Source organism: Saimiri boliviensis, chromosome 5 (genome assembly GCF_048565385.1).
Source record: "Saimiri boliviensis isolate mSaiBol1 chromosome 5, mSaiBol1.pri, whole genome shotgun sequence".
NCBI classification, from domain to species: Eukaryota; Metazoa; Chordata; class Mammalia; order Primates; family Cebidae; genus Saimiri; species Saimiri boliviensis.
Genome location: NC_133453.1, coordinates 80221794 through 80241389, shown reverse-complemented (window position 1 = coordinate 80241389; position 19596 = coordinate 80221794). Strand labels below are relative to the sequence as shown.

The following is a 19596-nucleotide window of genomic DNA, read 5'->3' as shown; positions in this document are numbered from 1 at the left end:
CCAACATGGTGAAACACTGTCTTTACTGCAAATACAAAAAATAGCTGGGCATGGTGGTACATGCCTGTAATTCCAGCTACTCAGTAGGCTGAGGCAGGAGAATCACTTGAACCCAGGAGACCAAGGCAGCAGTGAGCTGAAATTGCGCTACTGCATTCCAGCCTGGGCAACAGAGACTCTGTCTCAAAAAAAAAAAGAAATTATTGTAAATTCCAATCTGAATTGAGAAAGACCTGTATTGGAGCACCTTGTGAAACTGCAGATTCATTATTCCATAGATATTTTAGGAAACAGTGAAAAACCATAGAAGAAACATAATTTATTTGTGTGGAATTAATAAGGACTTGAATAGTAGAAGTATAAAGGTAAAAATGAAACAAAGAATGCTCAGTTATTTAACAATCAATTCTTCAGGAAAACAACCATTTTAAGTAAAGGAATTTCACCTTTAGTCATTCATGAAAAGGAATCTCGTATGTTTACATTTTTTTTTTTTTTTTGAGATGGAGTTTCGCTCTTGTTGCCCAGGCTGGAGTGCAATGGCACGATCTCGGCTCACCGCAACCTCCGCCTCCTAGGTTCAGGCAATTCTCCTGCCTCAGCCTCCTGAGTAGCTGGGATTACAGGCACACGCCACCATGCCCAGCTAAGTTTTAGTATTTTTAGTAGAGACGGGGTTTCACCATGTTGACCAGGATGGTCTTGATCTCTTGACCTCGTGATCCACCCGCCTCGGCCTCCCAAAGTGCTGGGATTACAGGCTTGAGCCACCGTGCCCGGCATGTTTACATTTTAAAGCTAGTCTGTCATTCAAAAGTAAATGGTGGCCGGGTGCAGTGACTCATGCCTGTAATCCCAGCACTTTGGGAGGCTAAGGTGGGTGGATCACCTGAAGTCAGGAGTTTGAGAACAGCTGTGCCAATATGGTAAAACCCTATCTCTTCTAAAAATACAAAAATTAGCTGGGCATGGTGGCAGGTGCCTGTAATCTCAGCTACTCGGGAGGCTGAGGCAGGAGAATCACTTGAACCCAGGAGGAGGAGGTTGCATTGAGCTGAGATTATGCCACTGCATTCCAGCCTCAGTGACAGAGCGAGACTCTGTCTCAAAAAAGAAAAAAAAAGGTAAATGTTAAAGTAATTCCTAAAAGACTACGTATAATAGATACTTCTATATATGATATATAAAAAAGATGAGAGGGGCACTTGTACATGATTCAAAATAAATATTTCTCCGGAAAACATGAATTATGGCTCTTTATTTTGAACACGCAGCATTTTGGTGCCTGGTACAAAATAGAGATTTACTACATGATAAGCTAATTGGGCTTATAGAAAGGTGAAAAACTAGTTTTAATTAGTAGAGGAAAGACTCAAGGAACTACTACTCATGTTTACCACATCCGATGCCAAACACATAAACTAACAGTTCTCTGCTTATTTTGCATGTACTTATCTAAGTGCTCCTTAAAATTAAAAAATGAAAACTGAGGCCGGGCGCAGTGGTTCACACCTGTAATCCCAGCACTTTGGGAGGCCGAGGCGGGTGGATCACGAGGTCAAGAGATCGAGACCATCCTGGTCAACACGGTAAAACCCTGTCTCTACCAAAAATACAAAAAATTAGCTGGGCATGGTGGTGCATGCCTGTAATCCCAGCTACTTAGGAGGCTGAGGAGGCAGGAGAATTGCCAGAACCCAGGAGGTGGAGGTTGTGGTGAGCCAAGATCACGCCATTGCACTCCAGCCTGGGTAACAAGAGCAAAAACTCCGTCTCAAAAAAAAAAAAAAAAAAAAGAAAAAGAAAAAAGAAAACTGACAGAAAAAGATGTTTTAGCAATGCAGTAATACAGCAGGTAATGTTAACAATGGAACTGTTTACAAGAATGAAACAGCCTTCAAGATTTAGATTAACAACTATTACACTGATGGAATATAGAAGACAACTTCAGTTAGAGTTATAAACAATATTCAAAGGAAGCAGAAGCAAGATTTTAACAAATAAAAGATAAGACATTTGAAAGGTTCCTTCAGTAAGGAGGAAAGTATCAAAAATCTTTTAGAATTAGAGAAACTCTCAAGTATAGCATACATTATTATGACAATAGGTAATGTACAATTAAGAAAGATCTGGAGGTTGGAAGAAACAGGACAAAGTAAATTAGTTATAGTATTTCTTAAATAAAAACACTTACAACTTTCATAATTGATTTTTCCCATGCTATTGATTTCTGTAATTGCTGAATGCACAGAGCTACCTGTGCAGCACTGCGAGCTTCTGATAATGCCCTTCTCCATACCCTGAGCCCTGGAGCAATATCCTCTTCAATTCTGCATTGAAATATAGAAAAATTAAGTAGGTCATGTCCACACTTACGATTACTGAATGTGAAACAATCATCACACTGAAAGCCAAGCAATGACAAAAACATGTAACAGCCAATAAGTATAAGGTTTAAGCAACTAAATTTGATGTAGTGCACAGACTGTGGCTACGTGCCTCAAAGCTTAGTCACAACCAGGTAAATGTAAGATCACTTTGCAGGATTATCAACGCACATAACAAAAAAAAAAGTTTTTACAAAGCACCATGCAAATAGCATGATCCATATGGATCACAGACATACAAGAAGATACATAGATAACAGGCAATAGAAAATAGGCTCCAATTAGCAAAGAAGCACAATAATTTTTCAAGTTAATCTCAATAACCTACCCGTCACCATCACCACTAATGGATGGTGCAGGAGCAGGGACAGTAACTGTGCCCACATTATCCAGTTTGATCTGAATGGTGGTACTTAAGGGGCTCTTCAGATACCTTCTTTCAATGTTCCGCTCCAAATCAGCCAGCCTGGTTACAGCTATATCTAGGGGGTTGTCACTCTTCCGTTCTAGTGCATAAGCACTGTTTTCTTCTTCGCCAGTAAATTCTCCAGCATGCTCCTTGCACAATTTAGTAAATGACTTATGTTCAAAATATACCAAGTCCTCCCTTTCTGATGCAGGCTCTGGACACATCCAACCCTATATATCAAGAGAATACTGTTATTACGGTTTCCTCTTAAAATGCCAGATGGGTGAATTACCGTTACTTAAAATACAATATTGGATACTGGCAGATCTCAAGGATCTTTACTAAAAGTTTTTACACCTGTGTTTCCTAAAACTGGGTAGAAATAAGAACAAAAAGTTAAAAGAAATAGTTGTAAGAAAAGTTTGAAAAATAAAATTTATAAACTTTTGCTATTATGAAAGGTATGAAAAAAATCAGCAAAATATTTTCTAAGATTTTAGACTAAAATGCTTATCAGTTTCATGGGCTCACTTAAATGGAAATGTCTGGGTAGCCTCTGAGCTTTGCCCTTCCTTTCTGTTTTCATCCTTCCACTATTCTTCTGTGCAGGTCCTTCTGTGTTCAACATTTTTCCTTTGACAGCAGAGGCTTCATATATGCTATTACCTTTATTGCTTTTCCTTGCTCCTCTTCATCTAGTTAATGCCACTAATTTTGTAGCTCTCATATTAAGATTCACGTCAACATGAAAGGATCCCCGACAGAAATCCTTTCCTGACCTCTTTCAGGAGCTAAGTCCCTTTCTGACAGGTTCTCATAGGATCATGCTCCTTAGCCTTGTGATAAATGCAATTTTATACTAGTGTAATTATTTGATGAATACTTTTCTACTTCTAAATTCCATGAAGGCAGGGACTATGTCTGCTTTTACTCATTTATCTCCAGTACGGTGCCAGCAAACAATGGGCAGTCAATACATGTATCTTGATTGTAGCTTAAAATCCTTCAAAGATTTCCTATTCTTTAGCAAATGTTTGCCATAGCATTCAAGCACCTCAATCTATCCCTTTTCATGTTCCCATTCACAAATCTTATGTTGCAGTTAAATTCTATAACTTGCTGTTCCACAAACACAGGATAAGCTTCCCAATCCTTGCACTCTGTGCATGCTATTCCCACTTCCTATTATGATATTCCCTAGTCTCTAACTGTCCGACCCATACTCATTCTCTTAAGTTCCATTTCAACTTCTACATGAAATCTTCCATGATCTCTTCCATATCTCTGCCAGAAGTCAGTATTCTTTTTTTAAATTAATGCATTACTCTGTTCTCAACAATCAGTTACTAGATTCTGCATATGTATACATCTTACCTCCCTATTCTATGACAAGCTTTCTGATGGTAGGAATAACATTTTATCCAAATTTTTGGTGTCCACTGCCTGAGATGAAATAGGTATTAAATAAATGTATATTAAATAAAAAACAGAATGAATGTAAACATCTCTTCAGATATAATTATTTTATCTTATATACTAGGATCAGTTCTTCTCCTTTAACTCAGTAGAATATTTATATTTAGAAAGGAAGGATGGACTCTAAAACGGTGGCACAGATGCAAGCTGGCTTCACTTCCTGCCCCCACTGACCCCCTGACCCTGCCACCAACCACCTAAAAAACCAAAAACAAACATAAGGCACTGAGATGATCACCAGTGATATGCCAAAATTGAAACATGAGGATGAGACAGTTCCTGGGGCAAGAGAGAAGTGAAAAATCTCTGAGCAGATGGTAAGAAAATAAAACTTCCACATCCACAATGCCTCTCTACCCTCATTCTGCTGGGTACCAAGCACACAGAAAATTTCCCCCCAACTCACAGTTTCTACACTGAAAAAAGCAAGATCAAGGTAGACAACCAACTTCTCCACTATGAAAAACAGCGTGACAGTTCCTCAAAAATCTAAAAATATAACCACCATATGATCTAGCAATTCCATTAGTGGATATACAGAGAAAAGAAAGAAAATCAATATATGGAAGAGATACTTGTACTCCAATATTTACTGCAGTAATATTCACAACAGTTAAAATATGGAATCAACCTAAATGCCCAACAACAGATGAACGAATTAAAAAATGCAGTACATTTACAGGACAGAATATTATTTAGCCATAAAGAAGAATGAAATCCTGTCATTTGCAGCAACATGGATGGAATTGGAGGACATTATGCTGGGTGAAATAAGCCAGATACAGAAAGACAAATTATCATATGTTCTCACTCATATGTGAGAACTAAAAAAGCTACTTTACTCTAGAATGTAGCAAGTAGATTGGTGGTTACTAGAGGCTGAGAAGGGTAGGAAGGGAGGGAGATTCAGAGAAATTGATCAATGGGTACAAATACATGGTTTGATAGAAAAAGATAGGAAAATATATAAAGACAATTTGACAAAATCAGGAAAACAATTCATGATTTGAATGAGAAAAATCGACAAACAGATATAAAAAAGAACCAAACAGAAGTTCTAGAGCTAAATAATTCAATGAATAAAATAAGAAATGCAAGACTAGACCAAAAATACAGACTAGACCAAGGAGAAGAAATTCTGAACCCAAAGACAGGTATTTTGAAATAACACAGGCAGGCCAAGGTGGGGGGGGGGGGGGGGAGGAAAAGAAACAAAGGAAAACAAAGAAAAAGGAAAAAAGAAAGAAAAAGCCTATAGGATTTATGGGACACCATTAAGCAAACACATATTCTTGCGGGTGTTACAGAAGGTAAAGAGAAAAGGTGAGGAAAACAAATTTAATGAAATAATAGCAGAAAACTTCCCATGTCTTGGGAGAAAGATGAAAATTCAGGAGGTCTAGGAAGCTTGAAGAATCCCAAGAAATTCAACCCAAACAGGTCCTCTCTGAGGCACATTATAGTCAGCCTATAAAAAGTCAAAAGACAAGAAATTCTGAAAACATTAAGAGAAAACTGTCAAGTCACATATAATGAAATCTCCATTAGACTAACAGCAGATTTCTCAGCAGACAGAGAATAGGATGATATATTCAAAGTAGTGAGAGAAAAAACTCTACCAGCCAAGAATTTTATACCCAGCAAAGCTAGCCTTCAGAAATGAAGGAGAAAAAACGTATTACAGACTGAGGAAAACTGAAGGAATTCATCACCACTAGACTGGACATGTAAGAAATGCTCAAGCAGTCTTACATCTGAAAGTATAAAGATAATAATCACCATCATGAAAACATACTATAAAACTTACTGTGAAAGCTAATACACAAAGGAGAAAGAGAAAGAAAGAAAATTATTACACACATAATCTTAAAAAGCCTGATGATAAACAGTATCCCTATAGAAAAAAACCCAGCCAAAATATGTAATAAGCAAGGAAGTAAGGAACAAAGGATTATGGAAAACAACTGAAAAGCCATCAATAAATTGATAGGAGTAAGCACTCACATAGCAGTAGTAACCCTGAATGTAAATTAATTAAATTTCCCATTTAAAAGACATAGACTGGCTGGCTGGATTAAAACAACAACAACAACAATGCTCAACTATATGCTGCCTAGAAGAAACTCCCCTCACCGGTCAGAGATACGAAGACTGAAAGTGAATGGATGGATAGAAATATCCCATGCAAATGAAAACCAAAAGTGAATAGGAATAGGTATACTTACATCACATTAAAAAAAAAAAACAACCCTTCAAGTTAAAAGCTATAAAAAGAGGCAAAGAAGGACATTACATAACAAAGGGATCAATTCAACAAGAGAATATAATAATTATATATGCACTCAATACCAGAGCACTCAGGTATATAAAGCAAATATTATTAGATCCAAATGTAGAGGTAGATCCTAATGTTATAATGGCTGGAGATTTCTACATTCCACTCAGTACTGGATAGATTTTCTAGACAGAAAATCAACAAAGAAACATCGAATTCAATCTGTACAATAGACCAAATGGACACTTAAAGAACATTTCATCCACCAGCTACAGAATACACATTCATTTCATCAGCACATGGAACATATGCCAGGACTGACCATATGTTAAGACTCAAATCTCAAAAAATTTTTAAAATTTGAAATTATATCAAGTATCTTTTCTGACTACATGGAAAAAAACTACAAGAGGAACATTTGAAACTACACAAATACATGAAAATTAAACAACATGGTCCTGAGCAACCACTGGTAAAGGAAGAAATTAAGAATGAAATTTTAAAACTTCTTGAAATAAACAAAAATATAAACACAACATTCCAAAACATATAGGACACAGCAAAAGCAGTCTTAAGAGGCAAGTTTATATCAATAAATGCCTACATCAATAAAGTAGAAAGATTTCAAGTAAACAATCTAGCAATGCCCTTCAAGGAACTAGAAATGTAAGAACAAACCAAACCCAAAGTCAGTAGAAGGAAAGAAACAATAAGGATCAAAGCAGAAATAAACAAAATTGAGACAAAAATACAAAAGATCAACGAAACAAAAAGTTACTTTTCCTAACAATAAAATACCTAGGAACGCAGCGAACTAGGGTGGTGAAAGATCTCTACAATGAGAATTACATAACACTGCTCAAAGAAATCAGAGATGACACAGATGGAAAAACATCCCATGCCTATAGATAGGAAGAATCAATATCATTAAAATGGCCATATTGCCCAAAGCAATTTACAGATTCAATACTATTCCTATCAAACTACCAATGACATTCTCCACAGAACTAGAAAAAAACTATTTAAAATTCATATAGAACCAAAAAAGAGCCCAAACAGCCATGGAAACTCTGCCTCCTGGGCTCAAGCCCTTCTCCAACCTCAACCTGTCAAGTAGCTGGGACTACAGGCATGTGCCACCATACCCAGCTAATTTTTGTATTTTTTTGTAGAGATGGAGTCTTGCCATGTTGCCAAGGCTGGTCTCAAACTCCTGAGCTCAAGTGATCTTCTCACCTCAGCCTCCCAAATTTCTAGGATTACAGGCATGAGCCACTGTGTCCAGCCTTGGCAGCATTTTGATACATGAACGACAAATTTTTGCTGAAGAAGAAATCAAGAAGGCAATCCCATTTACAATAGATAACAAACAAACAAACAAACAAAAACTAAAACAAAAACCCAATTCTAGGAGTGAATTTTAACCAAAGAAGTGAAAGACCTCTACAAGGAAAACTATAAAACACTGATGAAAAAAACCGAAGAGAATAAGAGGATACGACCATGCTTATGGATCAGAAGAATCAATATTGTTAAAATGACAGTATTACCCAATGGAATCTACAGATTCAACACAATCCCTATCAAAACACTAATGACATTCTTCACAGAAATAAAGAAAAAATATTCAATTTTGTGTGGAATTACAAAGGACTCTGAATAGCTAAAGCAATCCTGAGCAACAAGAACAAAGCTAGAGGTATCAAACTACCAAGGCCTCAAAATAAACTACAAAGCTGTAGTAACCAGAACACCATGGTACTGGCATAAAACTGACACATATACCAAAGGAATAGAATAGAAAACCCAGAATGTCGGGCATGGTGGCTCACACTTGTAATCTCAGCACTTTGTGAGGCTGAGGTGGGCAGATCGTGAGGTTAGGAGATCAAGACTATCCTGGCCACGGTGAAATCTGTCTCTATCAAAATACAAAAATTAGCCAGGCATGGTGGTGCATGCCTGTAATCCCAGCTACTCAGGAGGCTGAGGCAGGAGAATTGCTTGAACCAGGGAGGTGGAGGTTGCAGTGGGTTGAGATCACACCACTGCACTGCAGTCTGAGCAACAGAGTGAGACTCTGTCTCAAAACAAAAACAAAAACAAAAACAAAAACAAAAAAACAAAAAAACCCCAGAAATTAATCCACAACTCTACAACCCATCTGCTTTTTAACAAAGGTGCCAAGAATGCTCATTGTGAAAAGAATAGTCTCTTCAATAAATGGTGCTAGGAAAACTGGATATCCATATGCAGAGGAATGAAACTAGATCCCCATCTCTTATCCTACACAAAAATCAACTCAAATAAGTGAAAGATCTAATGGAAGATTCCAAATGATAAAACTACTAGAAGAAATAGGACATTGGTCTGGGAAAATATTTTATATATAAAACCTCAAAAGCACAGGTAACCGAAGCAAAAATAAACAAATGTGATTATATTAAATGAAAAAACTTCTGTATGCAAAGGAAAAATTCAAGAGTGAAAAGAAAACCCACAGAATGGGATAAAACATTTGCAAATAATTCATCTGCAAGGAGATGAATATCCAGGATATACAGGAACTCAAACATCTTAACAGCAAAGAAACAAACAATCTGATTAAAAATGGGCAAGTGATCTAAACAGACATTTCACAAAAGAAGACATATACGTGGCCTACAAATATATATAAAAATGCTCAACATCACTACTCATCAGGGAAATGCAAATTAAAACCACAGTGAGATATTATCTCACCCCAGTTAGAATGGCTATTATCAAAAAGAAAAAAAAATGAGATGCTGGTAAGAATGCATAGAAAAGGGAACTCTTACATACTGTTGGTGGGAATATAAACTAGTACAGCCACTGTGGAGAAGAGTATGTAGGTTCCTCAAGAAACTATGAATAGAGCTATCACATGATCCAGCAAACTACTACTGGGAATTTATCCCAAGGAAAAGAAAATTGTTCTAATGATAGACATGTTTCCTGCAGCACTATTCAAAATAGCTGAAATACAGAATGAATCCAGGTGTTCAACAACAGATGAATGGATAAAGAAAATGTGGCATATATATACAACAGAATATTATACAACCATAAAAAGAATGAAATATCCTGTCATTAGAGGCAACATGGATGGAACTGGAGGACATTATTTTAAGTGAAATAAGCCAGGCACACACAAAGTTAAACACTGTATGTTCTCACTCATGTGGAAGCTTAAAAGAAAAGCTGATCTCATAGAAGTAAAAAGTAGAACAGAGGATACTAGAGACTGGGAAAAGTAGGGGCAGGGAGGCATAAAGAGATTTGTTAAAGAATACAAAATTACTGGTAGGTAGATAGAAGTTCTAGTGCTCTATATTACTGTAGGATGACTATAGTTAATAACATGTTTTTTCAAATAGCTAGAGGAGGATATTGAGTATTCTTAACAGAAAAAAATGGTAAATGTTTGAGATAATGAATATGCTAATTACTCTGATCTGATCACTATACGTTATATGTACCAAAACATTACCATGTACTTCATGATACTGTACATTATTATTTATGAATTTAAAACAATTTATAAAACAAATTTACTTATCTTCGCTACTGAGAACACAGCCAAGAACATTTGAGCAGCCAGCAATGTGATAAGGTCAATGGACCAAAATCTGAGTATGTCACCAGGAAAATGTTTCAGGCCCACACTCCGATTTTACACATAATTTCTAAAAGCCTGATGATATACTTTCCCAACCAACAGTCAACTAGAATTGGCAAGTGAGATGGGAAAAAGCTAGAGGAAAATAAGGCTTGTGGAACCAATCAAATTTAAACCAGCAAGTAGCAACAACTGACAAACTGAGAGGACAACCACAGACTAGAGAGAGCAGATGTAACAGTTTTAAAAGCAAAGCACACTAAGATCATTTAGGTTAGGGGCAAAACCTCTTCTCGTTTCCTGAGGGAATTATTGTCTAATAATTGGTCTTCAAACTGAAGCTCCTGTGTCACCAGGATATTTAAATCAGTCTTGTTATTTTCAATTTCAGAAGGCGGTGACATGTGTAATGTAAGCATTCCAAAAACATGTTAAAAAATTATAGCACTAAATGGAATAATTTTCATTTCTCCAGAAAATAAAATAGCGTGAAAGGGTTCATTTGTTGAAGATGCTAGATAGATGAGAATACATGAGGCACTTTTACACTGTATTGTAGTACCAGGAGGAAGAGACACATAATTTACTAGCACAATAGTTTCAGCAAATAATAAATTTTTGCTTCCCAAGGTTGGTATTACGTTTGTCACAAGAAAGGGATATTTTATTAGCTCTGGAAAACTACATTTTTTGAGATCTTCAAAAGTGTCCAAATGCCTATGTTAAACTAATTATAAAGCAAAATCTCAGTTATTGAAAAGGACAGCATTATGCCATAAATTTCTCATTTTGAATAAAGCACGGTATTTCAAATCAGATTACATGGAGATTAAATTTTCTAAATCTTTAAAACCTTAGCAGTTTCTGGCCAGGCATGGTGGCTGATGCCTGTAAGCTCAGCATTTTTGGAGGCCAAAGTAGGTGGATCACTTGAGGTCAGGAGTTTGAGACCAGCCTGGCCAACGTAGTAAAACCCCATCTCTACTAAAAATACAAAAGTTAGCGGGGCATGGTGACATGTACCTTGGAAGCCTGAGGCAGGAGAATTGCTTGAACCTGGAGGTGGAGGTTGCAGTGAGCCAAGATCACACCACTGTATTCTGGCCTGGGTGCTAAAGTGAGATTCCATCTCAAAAAAAAAAAAAAAAGAAAAGAAAAGAAACCACCAAAACCCAAAATAGAACCTTAGCAGGTTCTAAACCTTTCATGCTTTTAAGGAGACCTTTATACCCTCCCTCTTTACAAAACCAAAAATTCTTCCACAAGAGTAAAGTTTTCCTTTTGTTTGTCCACTGGAAGCCAGTTCTGATCATTATCAATGACGTGAAAATGCCCAGATGATAGATGAATGAATGAATGAATAAATAAGTAAATAAAAACTTTATTTACTTATTTATTCATTCAGGGTATGTGTGCATGTGTCACTGTATCTATAACATATATTTGCATATATCTATACTGGTCTCCAAATTAAACTATATAGTGTAAAAGTCTGGCATATACCATGGCTTGTATATAAGGAAATTCATGGCTCTATACGAAACACTACAACAGGAGTTTGATAAGATTTGTACTAGATCATCACATTCATCTCGGTGAAACTGGAATTCTGCTGGTAGTAAAGAACTGAGCATCAGAAATAATACTTCTGAATATCATTAAGGAGGCAGAAAGATTACTATAAAGAACACGGGGTCTGGAGTCAGACTTCATTTAAATGCACATTTAGGCACTTATTATATGACCATCGGCACATTACTTACTCTGAACCTGGTTCCTTACCAGATGGAGGAAATTAATCCAGGATTATTTTCAGAATTAAATGAGATAAAGTAAAAACATTTAGCACATTAACTAGCATATATTAGGCATGTAATACATATTAGTTACCTTCCATTATCCTAAAAACAGACTTTTTTCCAACTCAATTTTACCTTCACTTGTAAACTTGCTGATGCAACTCTTCTTTCTAGATCTTCTACCTGTTGAAGGATACTCAAATCCATTTCCATTGCTTGTTCTTCTACTGACCAGTTCTCCACAATATCTCGAGTTACTTGGCTTTCTTCATTTTCATTCAGTTCAATAATAGCAACTACATTTTAAAAGAAATTAATTTAAAAATCCACTTATTAAGATTTTCCCCTCAGAGATTTCTTCCAGAAAGTGAATAAAATTCTAAGGGGGCCATGTACATCTAACTTGACATACACAAATGTACTGTGTATGTACGGGCAGCTTACTCTTAAAAGTAGAAACACCATAAAAAACACAAAACAGTATGTCTGCAGGTGTAAAAAATTACAAGACAGTGAATATCAATTTAAAAAATATAAATAGAGGCCGGGCGCGGTGGCTCAAGCCTGTAGCCCCAGCACTTCGGGAGGCCAAGGCGGGTGGATCAAGAGGTCAAAAGATCGAGACCATCCTGGTCAACATGGTGAAACCCCGTCTCTACTAAGAATACAAAAAATTAGTTGGGCATGGTGGCGCATGCCTGTAATCCCAGCTACTCAGGAGGCTGAGGCAGGAGAATTGCCTGAACCAAGGAGGCGGAGGTTGCGGTGAGCCGAGATTGCACCATTGCACTCCAGCCTGGGTAACAAGAGTGAAACTCTGTCTCAAAAAAAAAAAAAAAAAAAAAAAAAAAAGAAAGAAAGAATATATATATATATATATATAGTTCGTTGAGTAAAACAGAAAAAAATAGTAGTGAATTAAGATATGATTTGTTTCTAGATACCTGTGGGGGACTGGTTCTAGGACACCCCCAACCCTCATGAACACCAAAACCTACAGATGCTCACATCCCTTATATAAGATGGTGTTGGCCAAGAGTGGTGGCTCACGCCCATGATCTTAGCACTTTGGGAAGCTGAGGTGAGAGGATCACTAGAGGCCAGGAGTTCAAGCCCAGCCTGGGTAACATAGTGAGATCCTGTCTCTACAAAAAATAAAAAAACAAAAACAAAAAAAAAAAAACTCGCTGGATGTGGTGGCATGTGCCTGTAGTCCCAGCTACTCAGAAGGCTGAGGCAGGAGGATTGCTTGAGCACAGGACTTCGAAGCTGCAATCAGCTATGACTGCACCACTGTTCTCTAGCCTAGGTGACACAGTGAGACTCTCTCACCAAAAAAAAAAAAAAAAGGTGTACTATTTGCATGTAATCTACATACATCCTCCTGTATGCTTTTATTTCTAGGTTACTTACAGTACCTATGACAATGTAGATGCTATGAAAATAGTTGTTACACTGTATTATTTAAGGAAGAATGATATGGAAAAAAAGTCTGTACATGTTCAGTACAGATACACCCATCTTTCTTTTCTTTGAGTCTGTTTGATCTGCAATTGGTTGAAACTACAGATGTGGAACTCATGAATACAAAGGACCAGGAGGTTGTGCTAAAATATGCTTTCGAATAAAATACTTCTTATAACTAAGCAAGAAAGCTGAAATCTCTTTTAGGTACATACCATCCTTATTCTTGATACAGGCTTGAGTAATATAATCCAAATGTTTCTGAATTTGTTTTTGTAATGCCTTTTCTCTTATTCCTCTGAGATGTAGCACTTTGAGCAAAGCTTTTAGATCCTCTGGGTCAATAATTCTCCACCAACCAAACTGCATTTCTAAGTCAAGACAAATAAATACATCTTTTACAAATATTTTGAATAGGAAATGACACTATGGAAATAAAAAGATTTATTGACTACATATAGAGCCATTAAATATTCAGTTATAATATAGGAAAATCCATGATACTGAAATCAAGTGGCTATAAACCATCCCAATGTACCTACCTTCTGGAATAGGTTTTGGACTAGGAAAATCTACTGGTTTTGCTACTTCAACAGCTGCAGGTTGTGCTGAAGAGGCCTTTTCATTCTGTGGTACTGGAGATTCACTTTTACTTGAAGCAACATTGGAAGTCAAGAATGAATTACTATTTCCTTCTGATAACCCTAACCCTGATCCTAGACTAGGTAGAGATGACGTAAATGGAACATTAGAAGTGAGCACACCAGTGGGCCACCCACAAAACTGAAGTCCCATCATAGATACTCCACCTTTCACCTGCAAAAAGAAAACATATATTAATAAAAAGTAGATTACTCTAAGAAGTTAGGAAAAATGTTTAAAATATGAAATTACTTTCAAAATTCTGACAAATATTCTTTCATTTATTATAATTGGAGGAAAATGAAATGTATTAGCAATAAAAATGTTAAATTCCATGTTCTTGTTCCCCAAAGTAATTTACCTTTCAGATATACTGTTACACTAATAATTTAAAAAGTAATTAAAAACGACTTAGGCCAAGGTTAGAAATCAGTAGTTCTAATGAACCTTGGTGACAGAAACTCTGAGTTGCTTCAGTTTTCATACTGTAGTAGGAATATTTTCACAATTTGAGTGATCCCCCTTTGAGCAAAATCTCCATGGAGTCAAAGATTACATAAAGCAATACCAAAATGAGTTGCAGTTAGCAGTACCAACCTGAAGGGGTGATAAAGCAAATGGATTTAAGCCAACAGGATTCTGAGCAGAAGATCCAAGAGGAGCTGGGGCAGGTGAAGGTGACTTTGATGGTGGCTGAGACTGAGGAGTCACCAAAGAAGCAGTTGACATATCGGCATGAGTAAGTGAAGTGTCATCACAAGGAGTTCGTGGCAAAAGACTAAACCATTGTCTATTCTTTTCAGTCAGCGTTTTTAGTAACTGGTCATTGGGGAGAGGACTATAGAACTTTCCTGGACCACTTGAACCACTGTTAAACAGATTAATATTAGAGTCTGCCTTTTCCACATTGCTTTGCGTTGCTGTTGACTGGATGTTGCCCAATGGATGTTTTCCACTGTTCTGATAAGACAATGTGCACCCATTTGCACTAACATTTGGTTTAGGAGTCATAACCTCTGACTCAGGAGGCATCTTAGCTACTTCCAAAAGCTTGCTTAATTTGGAAAACGAGCCAGGTTTCTGAAGGAATAGATTTGTGTTATCTTTTTCTTTAAGATCTTCCTTTTGTTCACAGTGATCTGTATTTGAACAATTTAAAGTGTCCCCAGAAGTCTCAAACATTTCTTCTTTGATATGGACACTTTCTGCCATTTTTAGTTTTTCTCTTTCTTTTGCAATTTCTTCTAGTCCTACAAAATAAAAAAGCATTATGAAGACCAGTTACTCTAGATCAAACCAATACTGTAAATGTCATTACTGTTTATCAAATTATATGCATAAATATTTAAACTTTTTAGATTACCTAATACTCCCTATATTTTCCTTTTTTATAGATTATAGCTTTTACTCACTGGAAAATTAACGTATTTGTTATAAAAAAATTAAAATCTGAAAATATTAAAAGTGCAAAAAATATTAAAAGCTCTACTACACAGCAAAAATTACCCTTAATATTTTTGTATTAAACCTCTAGGAGTGCTCTATATGATACATACACACTTAAATCCATATAATTAAAAAAAGAAATTCTGCTACATATATGATATTCTAAACTACTACAGCATTTTATTGAATAATACCCTGTAAACACCTTGACATGTCGATAAATGTATAACTTCATTGTAAATTTTAATGGCTACAGAATGAAATATATCATAACTATATCATTTATTAAACTATCAATCTTCTACTGATATATAATAGATCCCAATTATTCACTATTATAAACTGTGCTGTAAATAATGAATTGACCTTTTGTCTGTATTTTTAGACTTGTTCCCCCAATTTATTTCCTTAAAATAAATTCCTAGAAAAAAACTAAGAAGTGTACTTTTCAGAGTTTTTGAAATACATTGTCAAACTGCCCTCTAGAAAGCCTGGATCAATATATACTCACATTAAAGTATCTGAGGGCATCTGTGTGCCAACACCCTCTATGACACTCGATGCTGTCAATAATTTGTCTTTGCCAATATTTGAGAGGTGAAAATCTAGATTACATTATTTCTGGTCATTAGAAGGCTGATATCTTCTCCCCATAATATTAATTGATGTTAATGTTATTATAAGAATTTTTGAAAACTTGTGCATTTAATGTTAAATCTAACCTTATTTTATTAAGAACACATTACTCTTTCAAGGAACTTTTAAAAAGTAGTAAGATGATGAGAATAAAGTATATTATTAATGTTGAACTAACTTTCAGCACCCATTAATTTATGGTAGTTTCTACTAGTTTGACACTTACTGATCCTTATCAGCCTTGCCTGTCAGACACACTACTTGTTCGTATTATACACTTGTACGTTCTCTTTGTCTTCATAAGCGCTGTATCTTTCCAATTAGATTGTGAGCTCTTTGTGGATGGGGACAGGTTAACTGATTCTTTTGCATCTTGTTTTGCTCAAGTGATTTCCCTGTGCCAGCCTCCTGATTAACTGAGATCACTGGTGCACACCACATTCAGCCACATAATAAATGATTTTTAGTAGAGACAAGGTCCTCCTGTGTTGCCCAGGCTGGTTATGAATTCCTGGGCTCAAGCAGTCCTCCTGCCTGAGTCTCCCAAAGTGCTAGGATTACAGGCAAGAGCCGCTGAGCCTGGTCTTATTTTGCCTCTCCACAGCACTTAGTACAAGAGACAGTACAGGTGCAAATAAACACTTGATGAATAAATAGTCTGAGTTTTTCCCTTATTTTAATTAATGGTAAAATAAAAAGAAGAAATTTGTATCTGTTATAAGTTCACAGCATATAGAATATAGGAGATGTATGTTCCTTTATTATTTCATTTATAGATCTATTAATCATATATATATCATATGTATATCATATATATTAGTAAATATATATGATTAATATTAATATGTATTATCTATTAATATCAGATATATTAATAGATCTATTAATGAAATAACAAAAAACTTCAGAAGAAAATAAACTAAGTGAAAAATTATCCCTACTTCCCCCTGCTCTGCAATGACCACAAATAATAGCACAAAATACAACTGCTATTTATGTAACATTTTGTAGTTCTTTTAGATCCATTATCTGAAATGATCCTTATTACAACCAAAGAATTTATATAGAGCTTATTAATATTCTTTGGCAGAAAGAAAAATCAGGGTCCAGAGAGGTTATGCAGAAGAGCCTGGATGGAAAGGGAGGTCTAATATGTAAATTCGATCAATGTTATTTAATCTGAGAGGCCTAAAATTAAAACAGACAAAAAAACAAACGGTCTCATAAGCTATTCTTATAAACCTTATAAATAAATTATTTATTTACTTATTTAAATCTTAAAGTATTTTAAGTTTGCCTGTGATACAGAAAGTACTATCCTTCCAACACTATGGAAAATAAAAAGTACTAATGAAGATTGTAAGATTTAAATAAGGAAATAGTATATATATAAATGTACTAAAATAATTGTCTAATTAATTATCTGCTTTTCTGGAAGCTCAATTTCACATATATTAAAAGTTCCACTTAAATAAGCTGGGAAGTTTATGGAAAAGTTTAGGATTTGAGCTGGATCAAGAAGGATGGGTGAAATTTAGATGGTAGAAGAAAAGCAGATTATTATATAATGAACAAGATTTGGCCAAGATGCAAGGGGAGGAATACATACATGTTGAGTGAGTAGACTGGACTAGGTGAATTCTCGTTAGAGAAGAGTGTAAAGACAGCTTGGAGTCAGAATTGTATACAGTCTTGAATGCCAGGCTGTCGAGTCCGACCTGCAGACTCTGACTCAGTGATGGATGAACAAAAGCAGTCAGACACAGATATCCAGTGAAAGAGTGGGCTAGGGGTCTCGGCCACTCACAGACACCGAGGAGGGTGCAGCCCTCACCAGCTGGCACTGCAGGCATTTATTAAGTATAGATTTAATGACAAAGGCTTTGAGTCAACACACTTATGGATAATTAATATGGTCGCCCTCCCCAGAGATGGCAGTCTTACAGATGATTAAAGGCCAGGTTCCAAGGCCTAAGTAAACTAACTTATCTAGATCAGTTTCTTTACATCCACTAGTTACTTAACTTAAGCTTTCAGGCACCAGATAAGAGAATCTGGCTGCCTTTAGCCAAATCATATTCTGAGGCTTTTGCAAGATCCTCCAGCCTTCCAAGGTTTGTGTCCATTTTACAATTTTTCCCACTACCCTGACTGAACTCCTACAGCTAAGTACATATTTATAACATCATGTTATAGGTTATAGGTTATAGGTTATATTTAAGGTTTCAGAGTACAGAAATGATATGATGACAGAATGTAATAGAAGGAAGAATTGTATATAGAGAAGCTGAGGACAGGTGTAATAATCCAGGTACATAATGATGAAGAACTGATTTTAGTAGTGTTGCAGAGACTGATTTCAGGTATTCTGAAGGAAAGTTGATGTCCTAGATACTTCAAGTTTACATGTCCAAGTGACTAAGAAAAATGTGACTCTTAATCATATTGAATATTTAACCAGTCTGGGTAGGGCTCAGATTGGTTGGTTTCTTAAGCTGTTCAGGTGATTCTAATTTTACCTAAGGTTAAAAAGCCACTCACCTGGGCATTTTAAAAAAATCTGCTCTCAAGTCTCCTGGGTTCTATATTTCTAAATGACCTGTAATTTTGTCATTTTAAATTAGATTCCCATACTAGAACTTTGACTTAATTTCATTTCAAACAACCCCTCCTATTAACTACTCTAATTCATTTTAAAGTATCATAATTTGTATTAGGTATGTATTTAATTTATTTTTGAGACAGGGTCCATTCTGTCACCCAGGCTGGAGTGCAGTGGTGTACTCTTGGCTCATTACTCCCAGGTTTAAGGAATTCTTGTGCCTCAGCCTCCTGAGTAGCTGGGACTATAGGTGTGTGCCACCGCGTCTTGCTAATTTTTGTATTTTTTGGTAGCTACAGGGTTTTGCCATGTTGCCCAGGCTAGTCTCAAGCTTCTGGCCTCAACTGACCCATTTGCCTTGGCCTCCCAAAGTGCTGGGAGTAAAGGTGTGAGCTACCATACCCGGCCCAAAATTTTTCTATTGGGAATTAAGTCATTAAATTGATCTCTAATCCCCACTTTGGCTACATCATGCTCAATAATTTCTTACAGTAAGTCAACCTTCAAGATCCTTCTTTCTATCTTCCTTTAATCTCCGTTTGCTCCTAAGGTTATGGCCTCCCTACTTCTTAGCTGGGTTACTGTAATGGTTCCACAGTAAGTTTCTTTACTTCTTCTTTCAATCCAATGCATACTTTGCTCCCAGATTATCTATGTTAGTGTAACTCCCCTGCCAAAATTAGTCTCTGCCCTCTAAGAGCTCACAGTCTAGTGGCAGAAATGGCCATCTGTACCAAATATTATGACAAAATACTAAGTAGGGTACGTAATGTTTCTCAGTTTTGATCCGTCTAGGCACTTCGCTTTCATACCTTTGAAA

General features: G+C 36.2%; 1 protein-coding gene across 26 annotated transcripts in view; it reads right to left on the bottom strand.

Moving 5' to 3' along the window:
- The window catches only part of BAZ2B (bromodomain adjacent to zinc finger domain 2B), a 423693-nt gene that overhangs the window by 27806 nt on the left and 376291 nt on the right, over positions 1-19596 (bottom strand). For 19 of the 26 annotated variants that reach the window (XM_074399602.1, XM_074399607.1, XM_074399604.1 and 16 more), the window contains 6 exons: positions 14690-15342; positions 13993-14266; positions 13666-13821; positions 12122-12282; positions 2716-3026; positions 2195-2330 (listed from right to left, as the gene is read on the bottom strand). In XM_074399602.1, coding sequence (XP_074255703.1) covers positions 2195-2330; positions 2716-3026; positions 12122-12282; positions 13666-13821; positions 13993-14266; positions 14690-15342 — 1691 coding nt within the window. The remainder of the gene's footprint in view (positions 1-2194; positions 2331-2715; positions 3027-12121; positions 12283-13665; positions 13822-13992; positions 14267-14689; positions 15343-19596) is intronic. The other 7 variants (XM_074399612.1, XM_003921949.4, XM_074399616.1 and 4 more) reach the window with 3 other exon arrangements.